This window comes from Cygnus atratus, chromosome 1, assembly GCF_013377495.2.
Source record: "Cygnus atratus isolate AKBS03 ecotype Queensland, Australia chromosome 1, CAtr_DNAZoo_HiC_assembly, whole genome shotgun sequence".
Lineage (NCBI taxonomy): Eukaryota > Metazoa > Chordata > Aves > Anseriformes > Anatidae > Cygnus > Cygnus atratus.
This window is the reverse complement of record NC_066362.1, coordinates 71,275,417-71,296,618: the sequence shown is the minus strand read 5'-3', so window position 1 is coordinate 71,296,618 and position 21,202 is coordinate 71,275,417. Positions and strand designations below refer to the sequence as shown.

Below are 21,202 nucleotides of genomic sequence, written 5' to 3'. Positions count from 1 at the left end.
AAAAAACCAGAAAAAGTACAAAACATTAACTAACATTCGGCTCACCTCAGATAAGAGGCTCTTAATGCTGTGACTTATCAGCACTTCCACAGTCACGCTCCCACCAAACGCTAAAATGTTTATCTAAAAGACGCCATATGGATTTTTCCCCTGCCATAACCAGGAAAAGTTGTAAACTTTCTGACTCAGAGTTTTATGAATCTACAATGTTTCCACTTTGTTTAAACGAGCTGCAGACCTGCACAGCCCACTGCAACTCATGCATTCCAGCCCAGCTAAGCAGGGACGCTTGCCATTTTCCATTACATAAGCTCAGCCCCGCCAGGAGCGCTGCCATCCCGGCGGACAGCCCTCCTCCCCCCTTCCCATCCCATCTGCCACTTCATTTACCAGATTGAAGTCTCTGCTTCAGAAAGCTTTTTTCTTTTCTTTTTTTTTTTTTTTTTTTTTTAAATTTTATTATTACAGAAGCGTACAGACAGTGGCCCTGTTACACTAGGTGTTTTACAAGCACAGTAGTGAAGGAAGTTATTTGCCCTGGAGGGTTTCTGCTTTTGGTAAGACAAGGTTAATAGGCAGGTTAAGCAAACAAGGCTGAGGGGGCAGGCAGGAGGAGAAAGGGGTCAACTCCATCCACCCACCCACCCAGGTGGCATGCACCAGTAGAAGAGTCAGATGAAACTCAAGCATAGAGAGCATACTGGACGTTCACGCTTGCCCCTTCTGCCTTTAAAGAAAAAAAAGACCCCAGTTGTGATTTCAGTCAATTAAGTTTCACAAGTATCTAGAGGTATCCCAAACAAAAGTCAAGTTAACAAGTTATTCTTGGGTTTGAGAAATGTTATGAGAGTTTCATGCTAGTCAAACTTTGCTCTCGCTCAAAAGACAGTAAGTGAATACACATATGAAAGTAATAAAACCTACTCCCATTTTTCAAGTGCTTAAAACAATCATGGCACTACGCGAACACTCAAAACTTCATTTTAAGTACAAAGGGTGGGAGGATATTCACAGAGGACCAGCTGTAGCCAAGGGTACTAGTTTTTCTACGCTCTCGCTAAAATTGAAAGAGGAGTCTTTTGTAGAGGGCGACTCAGAGCCAAGCTCCTTCCCCGCTTCCTTCTCCTTCCCGCTAACACTGACCATGCGACACGGGACCAATTCAGGAATACCACGCTCATGCTGCAAGACTTCTACCTTTTTCATTAGAAACTGGCTTGTAATGGCATCAGGCAGTGTGAGGTAGCCTGCCATCATCTTGTGACTACCCTTCTTCCTCTAAATGCCAGCAGGATATTTGACACCTCATTCTGCCTGCAGTTTTTTCAACTTGAAGAACACTTGATTACATTAATTAACAGCCACCATTTGGAGTTGTGCTCTTCTCCTTGAGGCACCCTCCAAAGACTTGCTTACAGGGAATGCTCACAACTTCAGTCAGCCACAACCAAAGGTTATTAAGCTCCAAATTGAAACATTGAAAGGCTTTCGTGTGTTAGATGGAAATTTATCAGACAGCACAAACTACAACTAACTTTTGCCATCTTTCAGCACACACTGGGAACCCTGCTACTGGTCACGTGGGATTGCTGAAGCAGGGAGGAAAGCTCAGTCTTTCAACCCTGTTTGCTTCATGAGATGGAAATGACCAGCTGTACCTATAAAAGAATATTCTTAAGATGTCCTGCTCCTCTGCCACAAGGCATGGCTTTTTCAGTGACAAAGCAGGGAGAGAGCACTGCACTTTCTTTTCCACCCAGCTTTGCTTTAGCCAGGTAGAGACAACACAATGGTAAACATACTCTGGAGATACTGATATTCTTGTAGTGGGACTCCTTTACATCGACTTATGATTTCAAGTATTTTTAAGAAAAACACCAGCATAAACAAGACCTTGGAAGAAGTCTTTGTCTTGCTTCCTTCTGTGTGTCCTCCATGCAAGACTTCCACTTCATGCACACACTGTGTCAGTGACGGACAGGTCACAGGGAAACAATGATTTGGAAAGTTTCAGCAAAAACCCACCTTTTGCAACAGTCCCTAGCTAATCTCTCACTATTTTGTTTCCGGGACCTTTGCACAGTCTCAGTGAACTCATTCTGTTTGCTCTTTCTTTTCATACTCACTCAGTTTATGACTTCATTTGTTGACCACTGTATGTAACCTGCATTCATCACTGAATATGAAATTAATTATTAATAATGTCTTTCTGCTTATCACAACAGCTTTGTGCTCTGTAAAAGCTTATCAGAGAGGTCTTATGAAAGCAACATCCATTAAATCATGTTATTGCTCACATTTTTCAAAGGCAGAACTGCATGTAGCAGAGATTAGCAGGCAATTCACCGCTTGGGCTTCAGTTGCTGGTCAACATGACTCTTTTATGGGGTGACAGCACCTACGTCCAACCGAGGCTTTGGAATGGTGGTGTACAGCTCCCTGACTCCATGTTTCTGTGAGCCACATGGGGGCTGCACACTGGGCGCCTAGAAAATCTGTAATTCTCTGCTAGCGATTCTCTGAATGACAAAGATAACTTGGGATAAAGCTGAAAGATAAGTAGCACAAAGAAATTCATGGACTACTTTCTAAGACAGTTCTCATCTGACTTGAGTATGAAGCCTGTCATTTTTTTCCTATAGTCTTTGATTCATCCATTGAAGGACAGCAGTTTCATTTCCAACCACAAAGCAAGTTTTCCACAGACAATATTATGCTGATTACATCTGCAGATCAGGTTGATGGTATTTAATGAGAGGAATGAGTCCAGTGAAATACAGTTACATGTATATCCATATCACATCCTTCATGCACTGGAGTAGTAACAGGCAGATCTAGAAGCTCACAAAAGGCTTCTAGTATATTTGACTCCCCTGAATCCCCAGGCTTTATAATCTGATGCATTATGTGAGTTTTCTACATTGGTTGGCCTTAGCAGCACTGTACCTTGAAGTACATCAAGTCTAAGTGTCAAACTGAGGACTGACAAAAAAAATATGTTCTTCACGGCTTGCTGGCAAAATATGCTCTGTTCTTTCAGCACTAAGAAACTCTTAAAAGGTTCACTGAAACTGTTTATATGATCCTACCTTACAGTACTTTGATGGTTATCTAGTCTCTCTTAGACATTCATCATTGCTACACATCCACCCAACTACAAGGATTCTTGCTTCTGGTTTCAGTTCAGAGCCAGTACAGTGTTTCTGCATTAGGCTATCACAATTTTTGATCTTAGGTTGGAATTACAAAGACGTAGAGATTTCTGTGTTTTGGTTTTTATTTTTATTTTTTCTTTTTAAGAAATCCTTTTGTTTAGTGTGAGTTTTCTGCACACACACAAGCACACACAACTAAAACCCTCAACTTCATTCTCATCACAGGCAACATCTGAAAAGTGACTGCCATGAATACATCTGTGCTTGCCCTAGCAGGAGCAAGCCAGATTAAGAGAAGAAGGAAAGAGCACGGAAAGTAGAATGTGAATGTTTTCCACTGGCATAGTGGAATAGGATTTAAGCAAGATTCTTGCTGTTTTCCACCTTAACAATAATAATTTGTTAAGCAACAGTCAGTAGTCTCTCTCAACTGTTTCTGCTTGCTCTGCAGAAACACCATAAAAATACTGTAACTGGGAACAGGCAGGACTCCATAAAAGTAAATCCAGTTCTCAAATTATGGTAAAAGAAGGAATCAAGTCACATCCCTATGTTTAAGTCTTACTTAACTCAGCCAAGTAGATGCAATGACGGGAGTAGGCTAAGCCTTCAGTACCCACATATCAGTATTTTGTGCACTATTAAAAATTAAGAACCAAAACAAGTATTTAAATTCCTGAGAACATTCCCCACCAGATTATAAATATTTTTATGAGGTTAGATCAAGAGCTTGAACTAATTGGTAAGGGTTCCTTTGAGGTCTTTACATTAGCTACTTCAATGAAAAACAACCTCCAGGGTTGAACATACCTTTATGTACAACCTTAATAAATAAAATTATGAATAAAAATATGTTAAATATATTTAAAAAAAACGGACTGAGTGTTCAGTAATGGGGGAAGGCAGAAAGAACAGATGCAGAAATTTCAGAAATTTGTTAATTGCTGCTTATTCTATCTCAACAAAATATATTTTCCTACCTGAAAATGTTTATTTAAGGTCACTGTTTTAAATAAACTACATTGAGTGGTTTAGGAAAAACTCAAGTCCAAAGGTTTTTCTTTCTACAGAGTGCACTGATCCCTACTCTCATTATAAACCATAAATGTTTATGAGCATTTGTCTTCAACTTGCTGAGACAACACATTTTATCTAGTTTCTTAATAGCCACATATCAAACTCCAAGGAACGTTGTATAAGACCAAATCTAGCACTTTCTCCTTCATCTCACACACCAAAAGGTTTCTTTTGTTTGTTTTTGCTTTAAGTAACTAGTTTTTTAAAAGATATTAAAACAAACAAAGAAAAAAACACAACAGGACCGTGAAAGCTATTTTTTATGTAAGGATTAAAACCACAACAAAATCATTAGAAGACAAGGAAGTGCTACAGAGTGAAGTAACACAGTTTATGTTAATTGCTATATTACCAATTCATCTTAGTTGGGTACATTTCCTGAAACAAGCACTTAGTTCTAATTAATCAGTAGTGAACACTTTCTTTACATTTTCCTTTTGTTCTTATACTCCGCTATTATTGGTTTTAAAATCATCAGATTTCTGCATTCATAAACATCCCCATCACTAGCTATTTGACAAAAAAAAAAAAAAAAAGGATTAAACTCTCAAATCTAATCTTTCCTAAGAGAAATGCATTTGACATGTTAAAATTAAAATCCTCATTTTTTTTAAGATGGGCTTTAACACATCAGCTTCCCTTTCTTTCCCTCTAACAGCCAAACGAACCTTCAACAGCTGCACATTGCTAAATTCACCTCATCCAGCTACTATCTTGTATGTGGTTTAATGTTGCATTTTCAGTTTGAACAAACAGCTACCATGTGCTAGAAATAAGAGAAAAAAAACATAGCATCATTATGAGATATGCAACTGGTGTTTGTCCAGACTATGCACTGGGGAGCTGCAGTACACTCCCTTTCTGGTACTGTCCATTCCTAGAGAAGACACAGACAAGTCTGAGGATGGAGACACTGATCATCTGCTTCATGGGCTCCAGCAGAGGGAGAAGATGATCAAAGACATGTTTCATGCCACTAATCTATAGAGGTACAGTAGATGAAGACAGGAAAGTTTTGTGATACTCTCCTCTGCTTGGCTTTATTCAGGAGATCTCTCCCATTCTTCCCTACCATGGGGTCGAATTCTTAGTCATTAGAGAGCTGTGTCTCTTTCCAGCATGGGAATTAAGTTGTGAATAGTCTGTATTGCTTCATGGAGCTATAATATGCTTCTGGTTATTACAAAAACTTTAGGATAGATAAGCAGAGTTGGGTATTTGAACAATAAAATTGATGTTTCTTATGAGGCATTAACTGTTCCTAGCCATTTTTTTTTCAAATGTTTTAAATTTAATAGAGTATTATTTACATACACCAATGCTCTATCAGTAAGCATTTACTGTGCCTAGAGACCACATGTTCATTTGGCATCTCCTGTGGAAGAGGAGTTACTTAGTCTTATAGTTTAGTCCACAACCACAGGCATGATTCTTACCAAGAGAGCAAAGAAAAAAAGCACCAGACACAGCTAAAGCAAGATCTTAGTTTGTTGTAAGTCTAGCTTACATTAGAACCAAATGCACCTGTCCAAGTGCAGAAATTATTCATTTTCATTGTACTCACTTTCAAAACAGTTTGGGAAAAGTTTTCTCAGTAACATAACCACCTCCTTGCCACTTTCATCTAAAGTCACTACAAACCTCAGCAAAACCTTCTTGTTAAAAGGAAGTATCTCTCTGGAGTTCTTGATATTTTTTTGTCATCATTAGTCTCTGAATGCAGTTTTAACATTTCTCAGAGACTGTGTATATACTTCATTAGATCATTGATTGAGCCACTGCAATGTATTTCCTACTTCTATTCATCATCCCCTCTTCTTTCAGCCCTGTATCTACTTCACACCCCTCCTTGCTACTTCTTGAAAAGACTGGGTCTACTATCCCATGACTCTACTGTTCCATGGCTCTATAATTACCTTAAAGGAGGATACAGTGAGGTGGGGACTAGCTTCTTCTTCAAGTGATAAGACGAGGGGAAATGACCTCAAGTTTCCACAGGGGAGGTTTAGGTTGGATATTAGGAGAAATTTCTTTACTGAAAGAGTTGTATGGTATTGGAATAGGCTGCCCAGGGAAGCGGTTGAGTCACCATCCCTGGAGGCCTTCAAGAAACCTGTAGATGCAGAGTTTAGGAGCATGGTTCAGTGGTGGACTTTAGCACTAGGTTAAAGGTGAACTACATGATATAAGACGTCTTTTCCAACCTAAATAATTCTATGACAGAAATAACAAAAACACAAGTCAAACACTAAGAAATCATGTATTATAAGGACCTGAATGTCTACAGATGTTTTGAGCTGGAATTTAAACCAAAAAAAAAAAAAGTAGAGGTGAGGGAAAAGACCTAAATACTAGTATCTCTTCCTAAAGAAATGAAGATTTAAAAGTCACAAAGAATAATTTCTCAAATGATGGGAGATTGTTTCTCTTGTTCTTATTGTAGTAATTACCAATTCAGCACGGAAGCACATACCTGCTAGCACATAGACTTAAAACACCAGGGAAGCACCTTTCTTATAGTAGTTTTGACATACTTTTGACAAATGTATGTAAAAAAGAAAAATCTGTGTTGATAAATTTCCATTTACACAACACCAATGGTGTTACATATCCTCTGTAAGATGTAATTACTAAGCATTACATGTATCATGAACATCACTATATGCATAAAGAACAAAAGAAAAAGTCATGTTATAACTGCAGTTTACAGCAGTGCTGTTGCAAAACTCTGTACACATCAGCTATAACAATAGCATTTTTTTCTCTTTATTCAAGTGTCATTTTTATCTTGGTACATCATACCTGAAAGCAGATAAACAGAGCTGAAATTCTTCTCCAGTTTGCCCAGGAGCACAGTAAGAAAGCAGTCAGATGAGAGAGAGGTCACGTCTTTAGAGCTTTGGTCATACACCACCACTTCCTGCTTGCAATCAATTTCAATCTGAAACACAAATAATCGAGTAAGATAGGAAGGAGGAAGATGATTAAAAGCACCCCATTATCACCTGCATAAAGTCAGGCTAAGGGTTCCTACGTGCTTGCTATGCAGCACTTCAGATATATAGATTTCATATACAGCTGTATGCAAAATAATTTTTTATCTTATACTTAAAGGAATTATATTTGGTCAGGAATATTGAGAGTTTTTTAATTGATTATTTGCTCCAAGTTGAAGCATACACTGTAAATCATGACGATTCGGTAATTTTACGTCACTAGTAAAACGCTTCATCTTTAGCTAGTTTTTTTTAACCTTTTTTTTTTTTTACAAGAAGGTCCACTTTCAGTTTCTGTGTTTATTTTTTTTCTTTTTAAACAGTACAGAGACCTTAAACTGCCTAAAGCCACACACATTTCAGCCGTCTATAAAACTTTATGCAAAAAGTATGCTTAAGCTAATAAGAAACACCACTTCGGTTTTAAACACATGTATATTATGTTCTTGCTTTCAGATTATTTCCGTTACCCAAAACATTTGAAACAAGTACCACTGGATTAAAAAATAAAAAAATCCACCAGATACACATTATGCTTAAACAGCTTGGCTATTTTCTTTTCACTGCTAACTCTGTTTAAAAATCCATCAAACTACTCAACATGAAAAACATTTCAAACAGCAAGCAGGAGCCAGGATTGACAAAGCTACAGTTTCTATCCAAGCTGTACAACCACTTGCTAAGCGATCCGTACCACCAGACTCCAAAGAATCTTTCAAAGATTAGAATATGAATGTTTACTGCATTGATTACATACTTTTAAGGGACAGTGCTTTGCAAGATTTACAAGAACCCCGAAAATGTTCTCTCTCAGTCATTTTCAAGTCCCTAAACAGTACTCTGTCATTTACAGGAGAGCATTGCTACACAGAATACCAAATACAAACTTAATAGTAACTGACAGCATCTTAAATCAGATCAAGTCTTTGCAAAACAATATCTCCCAAATTTGTTTTTTAAAACCAAAATGCCCAATGGAAAATTATTACAAGTTGCTCTCCAGGCACAGTTTTTTAAACAAATAGAAGGAATAACAGGAAAATGACCCCTACCTTGTGTTTTGCTGAATGCTGAATGAGCTCTGTAATCAAAACTTTGTCCTGCTGCAGCCTCCGCTTCATAAGCTTGGAGCAGTTGATGTTGATGGCATCCAAGATGTGGGACGTATTGTATTCCACAAAGGGGCGGCTGTCAATCAGTAGCAATTTTTCTGTACCACTCTCCAGCAAAGCCACCAACTTCTCGGCGACAATGAGTTGAGTCCTGATCATCTCATCGGCCATGACAACAATAAGGCGTCTTTCACCACCTCCCTCTCCAATTTGCTGCGATGATGTAATGGCTGTGTACTCAAAGGCTTAGCCACACCATTGTACTAGAAGTGTATGAGGTCATGCTGGCAGTGACTGGCAAAAGAAAAGTTAAACCCATTTTCAGAAAGAGCTCTTCAACTGAACATCTCCTCCTGCTTCCAGCTGATGTGCCATTACAAAGGGTTCCTTCCACAAAGCAGCCCCTCACATCTGATTCATCAGGAGATGACTGGAGTAGCCATTTCACAATTCAAACAAAAGATGCTTTCTGGCTGCCACTGCATTACATCATTCTTTACCTTTGCTCCCACCCATCAGCTTCACACCGGACTAAGAGCCTATAAGAAGGGAAAGATAAAAAACACAAACCAGATGAGGCCATGAAGTTTGCAGAACAAAACATTCAGCTTTGAGGCTAACCGCACAGTCCTCTGTACCATACAATAAATACACTCCTGAGAAGTTCTTCTCTTTGCTGTGTATTCCAAACATCTCAGAGCGAGTATTTGCAACTACAGCCTCTGAATCTATTCCAACAATCTTGCCTGGACAATTATCTTGTATTTCAGGCAACATAGCCTGTCTTAATTGCAGACTTTTGTTGCCACTCGTTCTCCCTCCTCACAAGACTTTGTAAGAATATAATTAAAAGATAGCGCCCTAAATCATGGTATTCCTTTCAATAGCAAAACTAATTAGACCCATTTCAGCACTTCACCACTTAAGTAAGAAGCTGTAAAACTTAAGATACATTTTTAAAATTTAATGCCTTGGAAAGTATTTCACAAACCAGCACTGCAAATCTGGGAACTGAAACTGTACAAAAGAAAGGACAAAAAACTTGCATCCGCTTCTCTCCTTTAAGAACATGGTTGAAGAGAAACCAGAAGAACAAGATGCTGCATCAGGACACAAATGTTTTATCTGAATTAATCACCAGACTTGAAACAGAGACCTTGTGACTATGCTGCTGAAACGTATAGTACTGGGGACTGTCTCTGGCCCTTCTGGAGCAACTGGGACTGTTACATGAGGTGCATTACACTTTTCATGCATGCTAAATAATAGCTGAAGCAAACCGTGCTTCTGTAAAATTAGATCCTCTGATCCACATCAGTCTAAACAGCATCAGCAGTGGAACAGTAAATAAACTGCCATTTGTTAGTATTACTGACCCACAGCTGATCTTGGGCTCTTCAGACTCTCCCAAAATACACTTTGATGGAACACATCTCTGTAGGAGCACTCCTCAGACATAGCCACCATGGTGGTTCATGTCTCAGGGATTTAGCTGCATTTTAGTGTATTTTGTGCTGCAACTACAGATCCCATAGAAAGCACAAGTCAAGTTGCTTTGCTCCCACAGCTCAAAACTTGGTCTCTGTGTAATCGTGCATATTTACACAAACAGCTGTCTATGTAAGGCTGCAAACAGCAGATCTGGAGCAAACAAGCCACACGTTCAGCTACCAAAGTAACCAACTCCAGCAAGAGTGGGCAGCTGTGGATGGTGGCTTCTTCAGCCGAGGTGGTGGAGGTCACAGGTTGGAGCATTATACATTAAATGACATGCCTGGTAAGAATTCCTCACTTCATTAGTGTGGCAGCCTGTTTTGGAATGAGCAGTCAGAGCTGGGAAAAGCTCCACATTTCTCCAGCTTGCGTCTTTCACATCATAGCATTCCCTGCCCGGAGAAGTGATTTTAGGTCAGCAAAACTATGCTACACTTCTCGCACAAGGAAGTACACACTCAAGCAGCTCATATGTCAGTTGTGGCCTATGCTATCTAGCCCATGACCCAAGCAGTCTTTCTACCTCTGCTTTCTGTTGGCTGGGACAAAGCAAAGTAACTCAACTGCCACAAGACTGAAGTGGGCAGATAAAAAAGATAAATAGCTTATTGACACTCTTCTTAGGGCAGTGACATATTTGCGAACAGGAACAAGTTATGAAGATTCATTTTCCTGGATTCTTAACATACATACAGGTACATATGAAGATTTTTGTAAAACAAGTTTTAAATACACAGAATCATACATCTTCAGTTTAACAGGTTCAGCTGAAAAAGTTGCATTTTATTTGTAGTATTGACTTACTGGTTCAGTTTGAAATGATTTTATTCATCTTAATTGCAACAGAAGTAATGAATTCAAACTAATTTATGGATGGTTTCTTAAAAGTCCTGTTATAGCAACAAGTCAGTTGTGTTTAGCAGTGAGAAATCTCAGGTTAGCAGATGTTTTACTCATTAGATATATTAAACTCACATATACAAATTCTTAAATAAATTAGATCCATAAAGAAGTACAAACTTCACTTTCACAGCAACAACAACAAATGATTTTTTTAAATAAAACAAAGTTGTTCCATGTTTTTAACATTAACAGAGTTTTTTTTTTTTTGTACCAATACAAGAAAAACACTAGGTTTCACATAAGCATCCAGAAGGTTGACAAAATGTGATTATCTATAAGCTCTAATTATTACTGTATAGCACCACCGATACTTTTAAGCTTGTCCAGATAAACGGAAGCATACAGCACTGAAATGCATGTTGCTCTAAACTACAAAATGTATTGGAAAAATTACTATACCAAGCTTTAATTAAGTCTATTAAAAAAAAGCAATCTTTGCAACCTGATTAGCAGGTGTGCTCCTCCTCAAAGAGTAGTCATTATATACTGGCCTCAGGCTCTCTGTAGACAGGCTGGAAGGTATCAAAAGACTACACCATTAAGCAAGGAGGAAAAAAAGTGAAAGTTCATAATAGTAGTGTTATATTTAAAGAAAAAAAGCATTCTGCATTTTTTTCTTTCAACATGTCCTATCATGAATTGTGATTCTCTCTTTTTTGCTTTGTTTTGTTTCTTTCATCAAAGGCTGCCAGATACCAAACCCGCTGAAATCAATGAAAACTTTTCCACCGACTATAGAGGGAATTGGCTCTAGCTGTTCTGTGAGCTAGACAGTTTGTTCATGAACTAGACAGTCTGTTTTGATGGGTAAATTGCTGACTTCAAGTAATAAAAGGAAAATAAAGCAGCTGAGGCACTGGAAACCACAGAACACTAAAATGGAGGCTGTTAAAAATATATAATCTTTAATTTGCAACTTTCAGTTTGGATACATTCCTTATCTTCTCAACACTTTCTTCTTCTTGTCTCACTCTTCTCTCTTGGATGAGAGAAGTTTGTTTCAGAAGTGCCTTAAAAGAACTCAAATCAGTCCTATATGGTGACTGGGTCAAGAATGTGTTTATTAATACATCTGGGCTTCTTGAATAACACTATTACCTTAACATTTAGCAATGTGTTAACGCAGTGGTAAACTTCTGAAAGTAATGGCATCACAAATTATTGTGAATGATAAAAACGTTGCTCCTCCCCTGCCCAATGGAGCTGATCCTGTCAAAATAGAATTTCAATTATAGTTTTTTGTTCTGATTTAACTCTCTCCATTTCTGGTACTATCTGACTTTTAGATTCTTCCTTGGGACCTATCTAAACATGAAAAACTATAAGTCTCTTGCTCTAGGTAAACATCAGAGACCTCCTCCCTTTCCTGGTGACTGCTCTTATCACCCAGCTGTTAGGAGGTGTTGAAATATCTGTTTCATTTCAGTCATAGTTTGTAAAAAGGCAAAACTCAGTTTCTTGGCTGTTTTCTCTCTGTGTTCTACTTGTGACTTAGATTGCAATGGTATGACACCACAGTGTCTCATAAAATGATGCAATATAATGCTTTGTCCTAAACAGGCCATTATGTTGCTGATCTTCAAGCTGGGAAACCATCTTAGTCACAGGATGTTCTACCCTGAAATCAGCATTAATGAAAAGTGAAACGTAGTCCAGCTATGAGAGTACTACATGAAGTCATCCACATACACATTGGTAGTGCTGTATGGCTTCTTCCTCATTGCAGATGGGCTGAAACATAAGGCACTGTTTGAAAATGAAAGAGTTTTGCTCCACACTTGCCCAATATTTTTATAGTCCCTTCACATTGTTTAAAGAACCAAAATAACAAGAACCCTACTATCTTCCATGCAAACAAAACTGGATCTTCTAATATGAATGTATAATGGTGCCAGAGAACTACAGGATCCCTCTTTGTCTCAGGGATACCTGCCCTGACCCACATGGCTCAGATGGAGCAAAGCAGACAACCACATAACCAAAACAACTGGCACTTGTGTGTTTGATTCTTCACTCAAATGAACTTGCATTTTGAATGCAGTCTTAATTTCTACTTCTACCACCTTGACTCCCTTACATCATACATCATTCTCTTACAAGGATGCTTGTTTTAGTTATCTTAGGCTTTGGCTCACATCATAGCAGCTATTTTTAAAGAGGCAGATGTGGAAAGAACATTTTTAAAACTCTCAGAATGATGATCTAATTCCAGCTAGGTTAAGGAACTGGCAAAAAACTTTTAGATGCCTTACTACAATCTCTGAAGGGCTTCTAGCTCACGTAAGAAGATAACCTTGAGGTTGAACCTTGGTGTCATAAAGGCTAAGCAATTTTGTTTACACCATCACTAATGCCTGCTTTGTCAGGTTCCTACAGCAGTGCTCTCATATACATCATCAGTGTATGACAGAATGCCAACAAAATAATTTTACAGCATCTGAACATTAGAAGGTCCTGAAGGGAAGCTTCTGAATATTCAGCTTGAGACACCTGAAAGAGCTGATTTTTAAAGCCTTGTATTTTTCCACTTTCTAGAAGCAAACACATGCACATATGAGAAAAACACTGTCCTCCCCTATAAACAGATTCATGTTTCTCAGAATTGACACCAGCACAAAAAACAAACAAACAAACAAACAAAAAAACACCAAAAGCTGAACCAAGGCACAGAGGTAGGAATTTCTAAACTTCCATATGCATGCCACTGTGGGCACATCAGCTGCCTTGTAAAGAGTAGCTGGCTTCATTACTACTGAGCTGGGAGCTGCAAGTAGTTCAATAGCTGGTACCCCTACAATCAGCACCATTCCCTGGCACCTGATACTCAACAAACAAGCCTACACAGCTTCCTGCATCAGAAAGGGACTCTGATCTAAGAGTTGCAGGGTGAATTCCCATTCCCGTGAGACATTTTCCCACTGAAATCTGTGACAGCCACAGCATTCCCTCCCCAGCCCCAGGAAGATGGAAATAAAAGCTGTTCTGGAAAGATGCTTGTCACCCAAGCTGCTACAGACAGAGTGATAAACAAGGACAACGAGAGACCATCCCTGCTCACATTGCTACTCATCAGCAGTCAGAAACACAAAGCGTCTATTGGGCACGAGGGAAATAAGATTTCTAGTAAAAGTAAAGAATAGCAATACTCCCTCTGAATCCAACAACCATGTAATAAAGTGCAACGTCTGGGGAAAAATGTAACTAAGGTTACAACAAGCCTATAGCTTGTCTGTCATTGTGCAGACCATACAGGAATGACATCACAAATGCTTGTGATTTAAAAGATGAGCCTATTAACAAAAGATGTAAGGGCTCATGTTCCTCAACTGGGGAGACTGAGGGCGTCTTTTAGCTCTTTAGCTGACTCAAGAAAGTGTTATCATCCTCCTTCCCCTGCATACTGCACTTGGTGCAAGAGCAGAATGCAGTAAGGACACCCCTCAAATAGAAACATCTACTTTTATTTATTTAGAAAACGTCATTTAAATACCATGTTCAAAAAAGAGAAGTAGTTTTGAGAATCTCACCCTGCTTTCCTTTGATTATTTGCATGATCCAAATGGCTTCTCCCTCCTGTCCTACTTCTCATGCATCTGTACTTCAGATCTATATGCACAGTCGAAATGGGATAGTATTAATTTTCTCTTTCCTGTATACCTAGCAGCCACGTGCACGAACAGTACGTTCATGAATATGGCAGGTATAATCCACTGAAAAAAACACACAAAGGAGAATTTCCTGTTCAGTGGTTCATTGTTTTTCATCTTGCTTCACTAATTACTTACTCTGTTTTGGTTACAAGCTCTAAAGGAAAGTCATCCCATTTCAGCATGCTCACCTTGGAGAACTGAAACATGGGCAGATGGAATCAGAAAGGAAATCAGTTTCCCGAGAATGAGGTACATAAATATGCCTCCAGCTTAGATATTTAAGTCCTTTATTTCCTCGCCTACTGCTCATTGACATTTTTACCACCAGCACTCTCAGATAGCTGGGCTGAGCAAGACAAATAGAATTTCCATTTAGAAACCAGTGAGATGGTGCTTTTTATATAAATAAGAATATTATAAATAAGAAAATCTGTTCTTCTGCCAAGAAAAAAAGTGAGAAAAACGAAAAAAAAACCACCAGCACTACATTTTGGTGACCTATTCAATATATCCCACAAATACGTGCAATGTTCCTGCAAATATCATTCATGCATCATTACCAACTCAAAGCAATGTACTAGATTATCATCACTTGCATTTACCAAGAACCCAACCTGTTTGACATTCATTGTAGAATAGTAAACGTTTGTTACATGTTGTAGCAGGGAAACTTGACTGATAGAATGTGAGCTCATGAGAAGTGCTGGAACATGCTGTTGATATGTTACATCACTCTGTTCAACAGCTCAAAGACTTTATTTGGGGACTCCCTTCTCCACCCATACAAGCAAGAAGCTCTATTTCAAAATATTTTTTCATTGTAGGTTCACCGCATATAGTTCTGTGATATTTGCAATAAAAGCTTACCTAATCCACTTCAGACAAATGGTACAATACATAATATTTTCAGTTTCCTATTGCCTGGGACTCTAGACAGCCGGGGAACGTTTCAACATATTGCTAAAAGATTAGTTTCCCATATGATCAAGTCCAAGCCGCCAAAAATTATTGAGTACTTTTATTGCACTCCATAATTCATTACCATTTCATGTTAAAACCAATTACTCACCTACACTTGAGTCAAATTCTAAATGGGCTGAACAGGACAGAGTGTGGTGGTCCACATACAAAGGCCAGAAGAGGGAAACACCTAAACATAGGAACGAAAAAGTCCTTATTACAAGTCAAAAAACTGAAAAACAGATTTCACACTTTGTGTAGTCATTTTACTGTAAAACTCTCCCAAACACATAAAAACCTAGTTGAGAAGAGATCTCTAAATGTTTGCACTCATTTAAAGAGAAAGGGTCTGAAACAGAAAGTTGTTATACTTATTTTCTAAAAGACAAGAAAAAAAAAAGAAAAAACCAACACAGCAAATGTTTCTACTAGCTTTAAAAGAAGAAGTAAATAAATAAAAGCTGGAGCTTAAAAGCCATAAAGCCATAGAAACAATTTGACACATCTCTCTGCTAGAAAACTAATTTGTAACTAGTCTTCATAGGTGATGCATTTGCATGAATTCAAGTAAATTCACTAAATCTTTCTCAGTATATAACAGAGACTGCCCTAAGTCAGTCTGATTACAGCTGTATTTTGAATGGACAAAGACTAACGAAACAGAACATTTTGGGTAGTTAATCCCACCTCCCCACACTAAAACCCAACCCTGGAAACTGGTAACGCTGATGTCACCAATTATTACACACAGTCATACCCATATAAACTCTATGCAAAGCACCTGCCATTCCTACATGAACAAATTAAATTATAACCTTCATATGAGGAAATAAAAATAAACACATTAGTGTCAATTCCCAACAGTTTCCTGGCCAGCTAAACAAGATTCAAATCATTACTATCAAGAGCTGACAACTCTGCTTAGTAATCACTGTAACATAAACCATGGTAATAAACTATTGCCAAGCATTGCCCTGTTACGAAATCCAGGAGTGGCTCTGAACCATGTAGTAAATGATATCACAATCATGAAGAGCCACTGCAGCAGAAGGCAGACCGTATTATGAAAGCTAGTGAACAGATTCAAAACCATCTTCACCTCACAAGGAAAGAAGCTACAAGAACCACCTCACTGTCTTCAGTTACCTGCTCTTAAAACCTTGTAAACGCAAACAGTAGAACATGAGGTTGGAGCCCTCCAGACAAGTAACTAAGTTCGCTTCCCAGGTTAGGCTCTGATTGCTGGGATGGACACCCTGAGTGGGGCCTTCACCACATGTGTGTCCCTGAGAGGTCCCTGCCTGTCCATCCCATCACTAACACATCAGCATAGGGCAGAGAGGTGGAATAAAGGATCTGCCAAAGACTGGCAGGTCTGTATTTCCCATACCTGTTCCAGCTGGCAGATATCCTCCCAAGCTTCACAAGAGGCCTGGCAGATCTTGCTCCCTTCCCCAGCCCAGAGACAGAATCACACCAGAAGGCAGTGGAGAATGAAGAGCAAGCTCAACGTACCATATTTGCCATGTTCTCCATTTCCAATCCTGCCCTCGGAAATGAGAACTACCCAGTGTTTAACATAGATCGGGTTCTGCCTGGAGACAGGACCCCATGATCAGAGATCACATTGCAATAGTCCACCAAAACAAAGTAATGGGACAAAAAGTATCCCCCATTTTGTTCCTTAATGCTTCATGTACGACTTCTGGAGGCTCCCTGAAAACTGCCAGGCAGTCTTCACATTCACTAGTACCTGACATCCCTGCCTTTCCAAAATCCTTACAAGTAAACTACCATCTCACAAAACAATATAATATACTTATCTGCAATTTATTGAATAGAGAGAAATCAGGAGTTTAAAGTAGTCCCCAAACCCTCATTTCTCCATTAGGCAGAATTAATTCTGAAAAGCAGATGAGAAACAAAGCATATACTTCATTTCAACATATTTTACTGGAAGGAGGTGTCATATTTTTAGAACAGGATCCACTCATGATTGAAGACTGAGCTGCTGCAAGTCCGGCCATAAGCATTAAGCACATTTGGAAATTCCCTGGCAATGCTGTTAAAGGAACAGACATTTCCTGTAATTTTCGGAAACATTTTATATCTCCCCTCCTCCTTTTTAGCCTTGGTGGTAAGGGGGAGGGAAAGAGAGGATACTATATGAAATGAAATATGAATGAGCCACCCAAGTCTAAAGGGGAAACTTCAGCAATTCCTGCTTAGGATAAAGGTGGTTTGTTGTGGTTTTTTTTTGTTTGTTTGTTTGTTTTTTCTTTCTTTCTTTTAAAGTCTTTCATCATTAAGAGGCCCAGATTTTTCTGCTGACTTTAGGAAAAGAAATATACATCCTTTCAATTACGGTGAATTACAAAAGGACATATGCTTGCATTTTGACATACTTCTGGCAAATAAGAAGTCCTCCAGGCCTTATTTAAATACCTTTTTTTATTTTCCATGATTAGCCAGAATTAGAAAGGGAAGCCTTTTTTCCTCTATTGCTTAGGGCCTTCCCAAAACTGCACCTAAACGAACCCAACCAGTCCAGTCACAAGGAGGGTTCCTCCCACAGCTGGAGTTGTGGCGCACCAAACAAGGTAGAAGCAAGGGAGAGACTGAGCAGTCAAGCACCGCAGTATCCTTCTAAGGAGCTTTATACCTCACCTTTCACAAAAATTTGATCTTGTATGAAGCATCTAGCGTAAAACTTATTACTCTGTTTAGCCAGTGCTGGCAAGCTTTAAAACTTGTCTGCTTTATTCTGTATAGTCTTGAGTCTGAAGAGATCCAACCCAGAACCATGGCAGTTTACTAACTGTTCTCAACATGGGAGGACAGTTATCTATCCTTACAAAACACATCACAAGTTCTATTTGGCTCCTGTACATAGGATCCATCATTTAGTTGTGACAACTGGCAAATTCCACACCTGCCAGTCTCGAACAGCAACTGGATTTTAGCATTCAATTTAAAGACACACAAACTCAACACCTTAAAGGGTTAAACTACTTTATACATCCTCAACCTGTTGAAATCCCCATGCCTCCTTACTCTTTGTAGAACAAGAGTTGTTTACAGCAGCCGCTTTTGTGACACCAAGGTTTCCATCTACTACACCACCTGCACGCCCTGAATCACTGACTGCGTTCTCTGCAGCTATGCAGACCAATGCAAATAGCGACTTTGTATTTTATGTGGTCATCTTCTTGCTAAGAAACCGACTAAAATGAGGATGAGTGCTCTGAAGAGTAGTGCTAAATAACCATCAAACCAGGCAGTCCTAATAGTTCATGCTATTTCTTTAAAAGGTCTTCCTGAAAGAGAAGATAAGATAGGACCTCAGAGCCTTCAGATAATGGTTAGCCTTTAACTTAGCCTTTTGTCTAGTGAGAGCCTTAAAGGGGGAGACATTCCAACAGAGTTGATCAAGTTACGTGGGCCTGTAAATAAAGAAGCCAAAAATAAAAAATTAAATTAAATAAAGATGCAACCCTAATCTGCTTTGTGGTCACTGTATGATGAAAACAGAAGATGGATCCAAAGGCTTCACACAAGCACTAGGATGGATTAAAGGCAGAGGATAATGATGCTATCTTATTAGGGAAACAAATCAAAATAGCTTCTGGGCAAGGCAGGGGTGAATTTCTTACAACAGGCTCCTTAATGACGCTTTTCTAAAACCAAATGACTAAAGATCACAGTGAGTCAATCTCCTTTAAGGACAGAGATCTGTAAACTACTTTTACAGAAAGCTGTGGGTTAAAATGCAATAGTCTTTCACCCATTTGAGGAAATGACACCAGTTCTCCCGGAAGGCAACATGCACATTCAACCCGTTCACATCAGGGCATGAGAAAGTTTGGAAGGAATTTATTTATTTATTTATTTTTAAACTGTCACCATTAATACTTCGTCTCTTCCTGCTTGTGCCTGAAAATACAGTGCTGCACCACACTGCTCACATGTCCTGTCAGCTGTAGAGACAGGCATCTAGAATTTTACAAAGCCCACCTAATAAATGTTAATGACATCGATTTTCAAAGTCACGCCAAAGAATCTCTGCAAGCTCAAAGCTAAATGACTATTTTACACAGCGTGTGCTACACAGAGATAAAAACACAGAATCGTCCTCTGGGATGTGCCACAGTGGTTACACTTTAATGGCTTTGATGATATCAGAAGGGATGCTGGGCCCAATAAACACCTAAATGTGTATGTAAGCTCAGCCCTACTCAGCAAAGTGGTTAAGCTTAAGGGTTTCTCCCCGAATGACACTGACATGGCAAGGAAACAGAATGGCTGACAGAAAACAGCCCACAAACATGGACCAGCCTGTCCACCTGGAGGTGGGGGTGGAGAAGGAAAGGAAGACGCACGCGGTTTGTGGCACCGGCTCCCAGCGAGCACGGCCTAGCGGGACAAGCCGTGAGGCCTCCCCAGACACCCAGCAGTGGCAGCAGCCCTGCAAGGAGGTATCCCATGCTGGGGGGCGAGGGCTATGACAGAGTACCACCGAACTGCAGCTGAGGCCCAGAAAATACATAAACTCCTAGACCCAGAAGATGGGGGACCGACCTGACCGCCACAGTGTAACGCCCCCGATAGTTTACAAACGCAGAATGCAACACATTTCCGTGCATAATTTCTACCCACAAAGGTAATTGTTCCAGCCTGCTTATTACAACTGTTTTCAAATTTTCTCTTAATTGATGAGATGACACCAGCATGGCCTCAGCTCAAGAACAAACACGTAAGTCACAGCAGCTCACTGAGCCATGCTGCACACACAGTTCTCGCACCTCTTTGCCAAAGGATCCTAAGGGTTTCTTGGCATTTGAGTCATGTCATACAGCACCTGCAGTGGTGCCAAGGCCACACTTCTCGTGTGGTAACTACATGACTGAAAAGAGAAGCCATACAGATCCTTCCTTACAGCAGCAGGAGAAAGCAGAGGGTGACTTACATTCCCCAGCTCTGCCTCTTACATCATTAAAAACACTGCCATTTAAATAGAGGAAGAAGAGTGACACAACCACAAAACATAGTAATCCCCCTTAGGAACATCTGACAAAATGTGACCACCATTATATTCAGGTTGCAAGAATTAAAAGGGAACAGGGATTTTAAATTTTTGAAAAACAGAAACTTTCAATACCAAACAGTGGGAGTAAATTCCATTGTTATCATCTGATACAGGTCTTTGTGAAAGACCAGTGTCAGAAAGAAATGTTTTGTAGCAATCTTGCTTGGCTTCTTAAAGGATTTTGAAAAGCAGAGAGAAACAAAAACTAGACACTTAAGTTACTACTCTATTACACTGTTTGAAGTATGTACTGTACATGTATGTACAGTTTTGTAAAAACCTACAAACAAGATTTTATATTTCTTCAGAATTTCTAGAGGTGCTCTGTTTTACACAGTCCTTTCAATAATAACCAGAAAGGAACTGACTTTTGCCAAAGTAATCCCAAGCTAGGAGGGCTCAATATACTTCTGCAATAACTGAAGTAATATATCAACAAGATGGATAAATTTCAGTGCATGTGGAGTCTAATGAACACTGGGAAGAAATGTCACCTCCAGAATGCATGATCCTTCTTATTTCTTAGGTATTCAAGCACCATTTATTTTTCAATGATCATGGCTTCACCAATACATAACATTGCTCAGTTTTATAACAACTTATTGATTATAAATAAATTCCCATTGATACTGCTGGCAAGCATTCTGACAACTTTCAGACCGACTTCCAGTTACACAAAGAAACTTGCATGTGAGCAGCCCATATGAATAAGTTAGGGTTTGGTATGCAATCCTGATTTTTTACCTCCAGGAAACTGATCCTGAAGGAT

At 39.2% G+C, this 21,202-nt stretch overlaps 1 protein-coding gene across 5 annotated transcripts in view; it reads right to left on the bottom strand.

Moving 5' to 3' along the window:
* Window positions 1-21,202, bottom strand: part of DUSP16 (dual specificity phosphatase 16) — a 67,783-nt gene that overhangs the window by 23,545 nt on the left and 23,036 nt on the right. For 2 of the 5 annotated variants that reach the window (XM_035551078.2, XM_035551079.2), the window contains exons 2-4: window positions 15,457-15,537; window positions 8,281-8,879; window positions 7,035-7,173 (exon numbers count right to left, since the gene is read on the bottom strand). In XM_035551078.2, the coding sequence (XP_035406971.1) occupies window positions 7,035-7,173; window positions 8,281-8,511 (370 nt within the window). In that variant the 5' untranslated portion in view covers window positions 8,512-8,879; window positions 15,457-15,537. The remainder of the gene's footprint in view (window positions 1-7,034; window positions 7,174-8,280; window positions 8,880-15,456; window positions 15,538-21,202) is intronic. The other 3 variants (XM_035551081.2, XM_035551077.2, XM_035551082.2) reach the window with 2 other exon arrangements.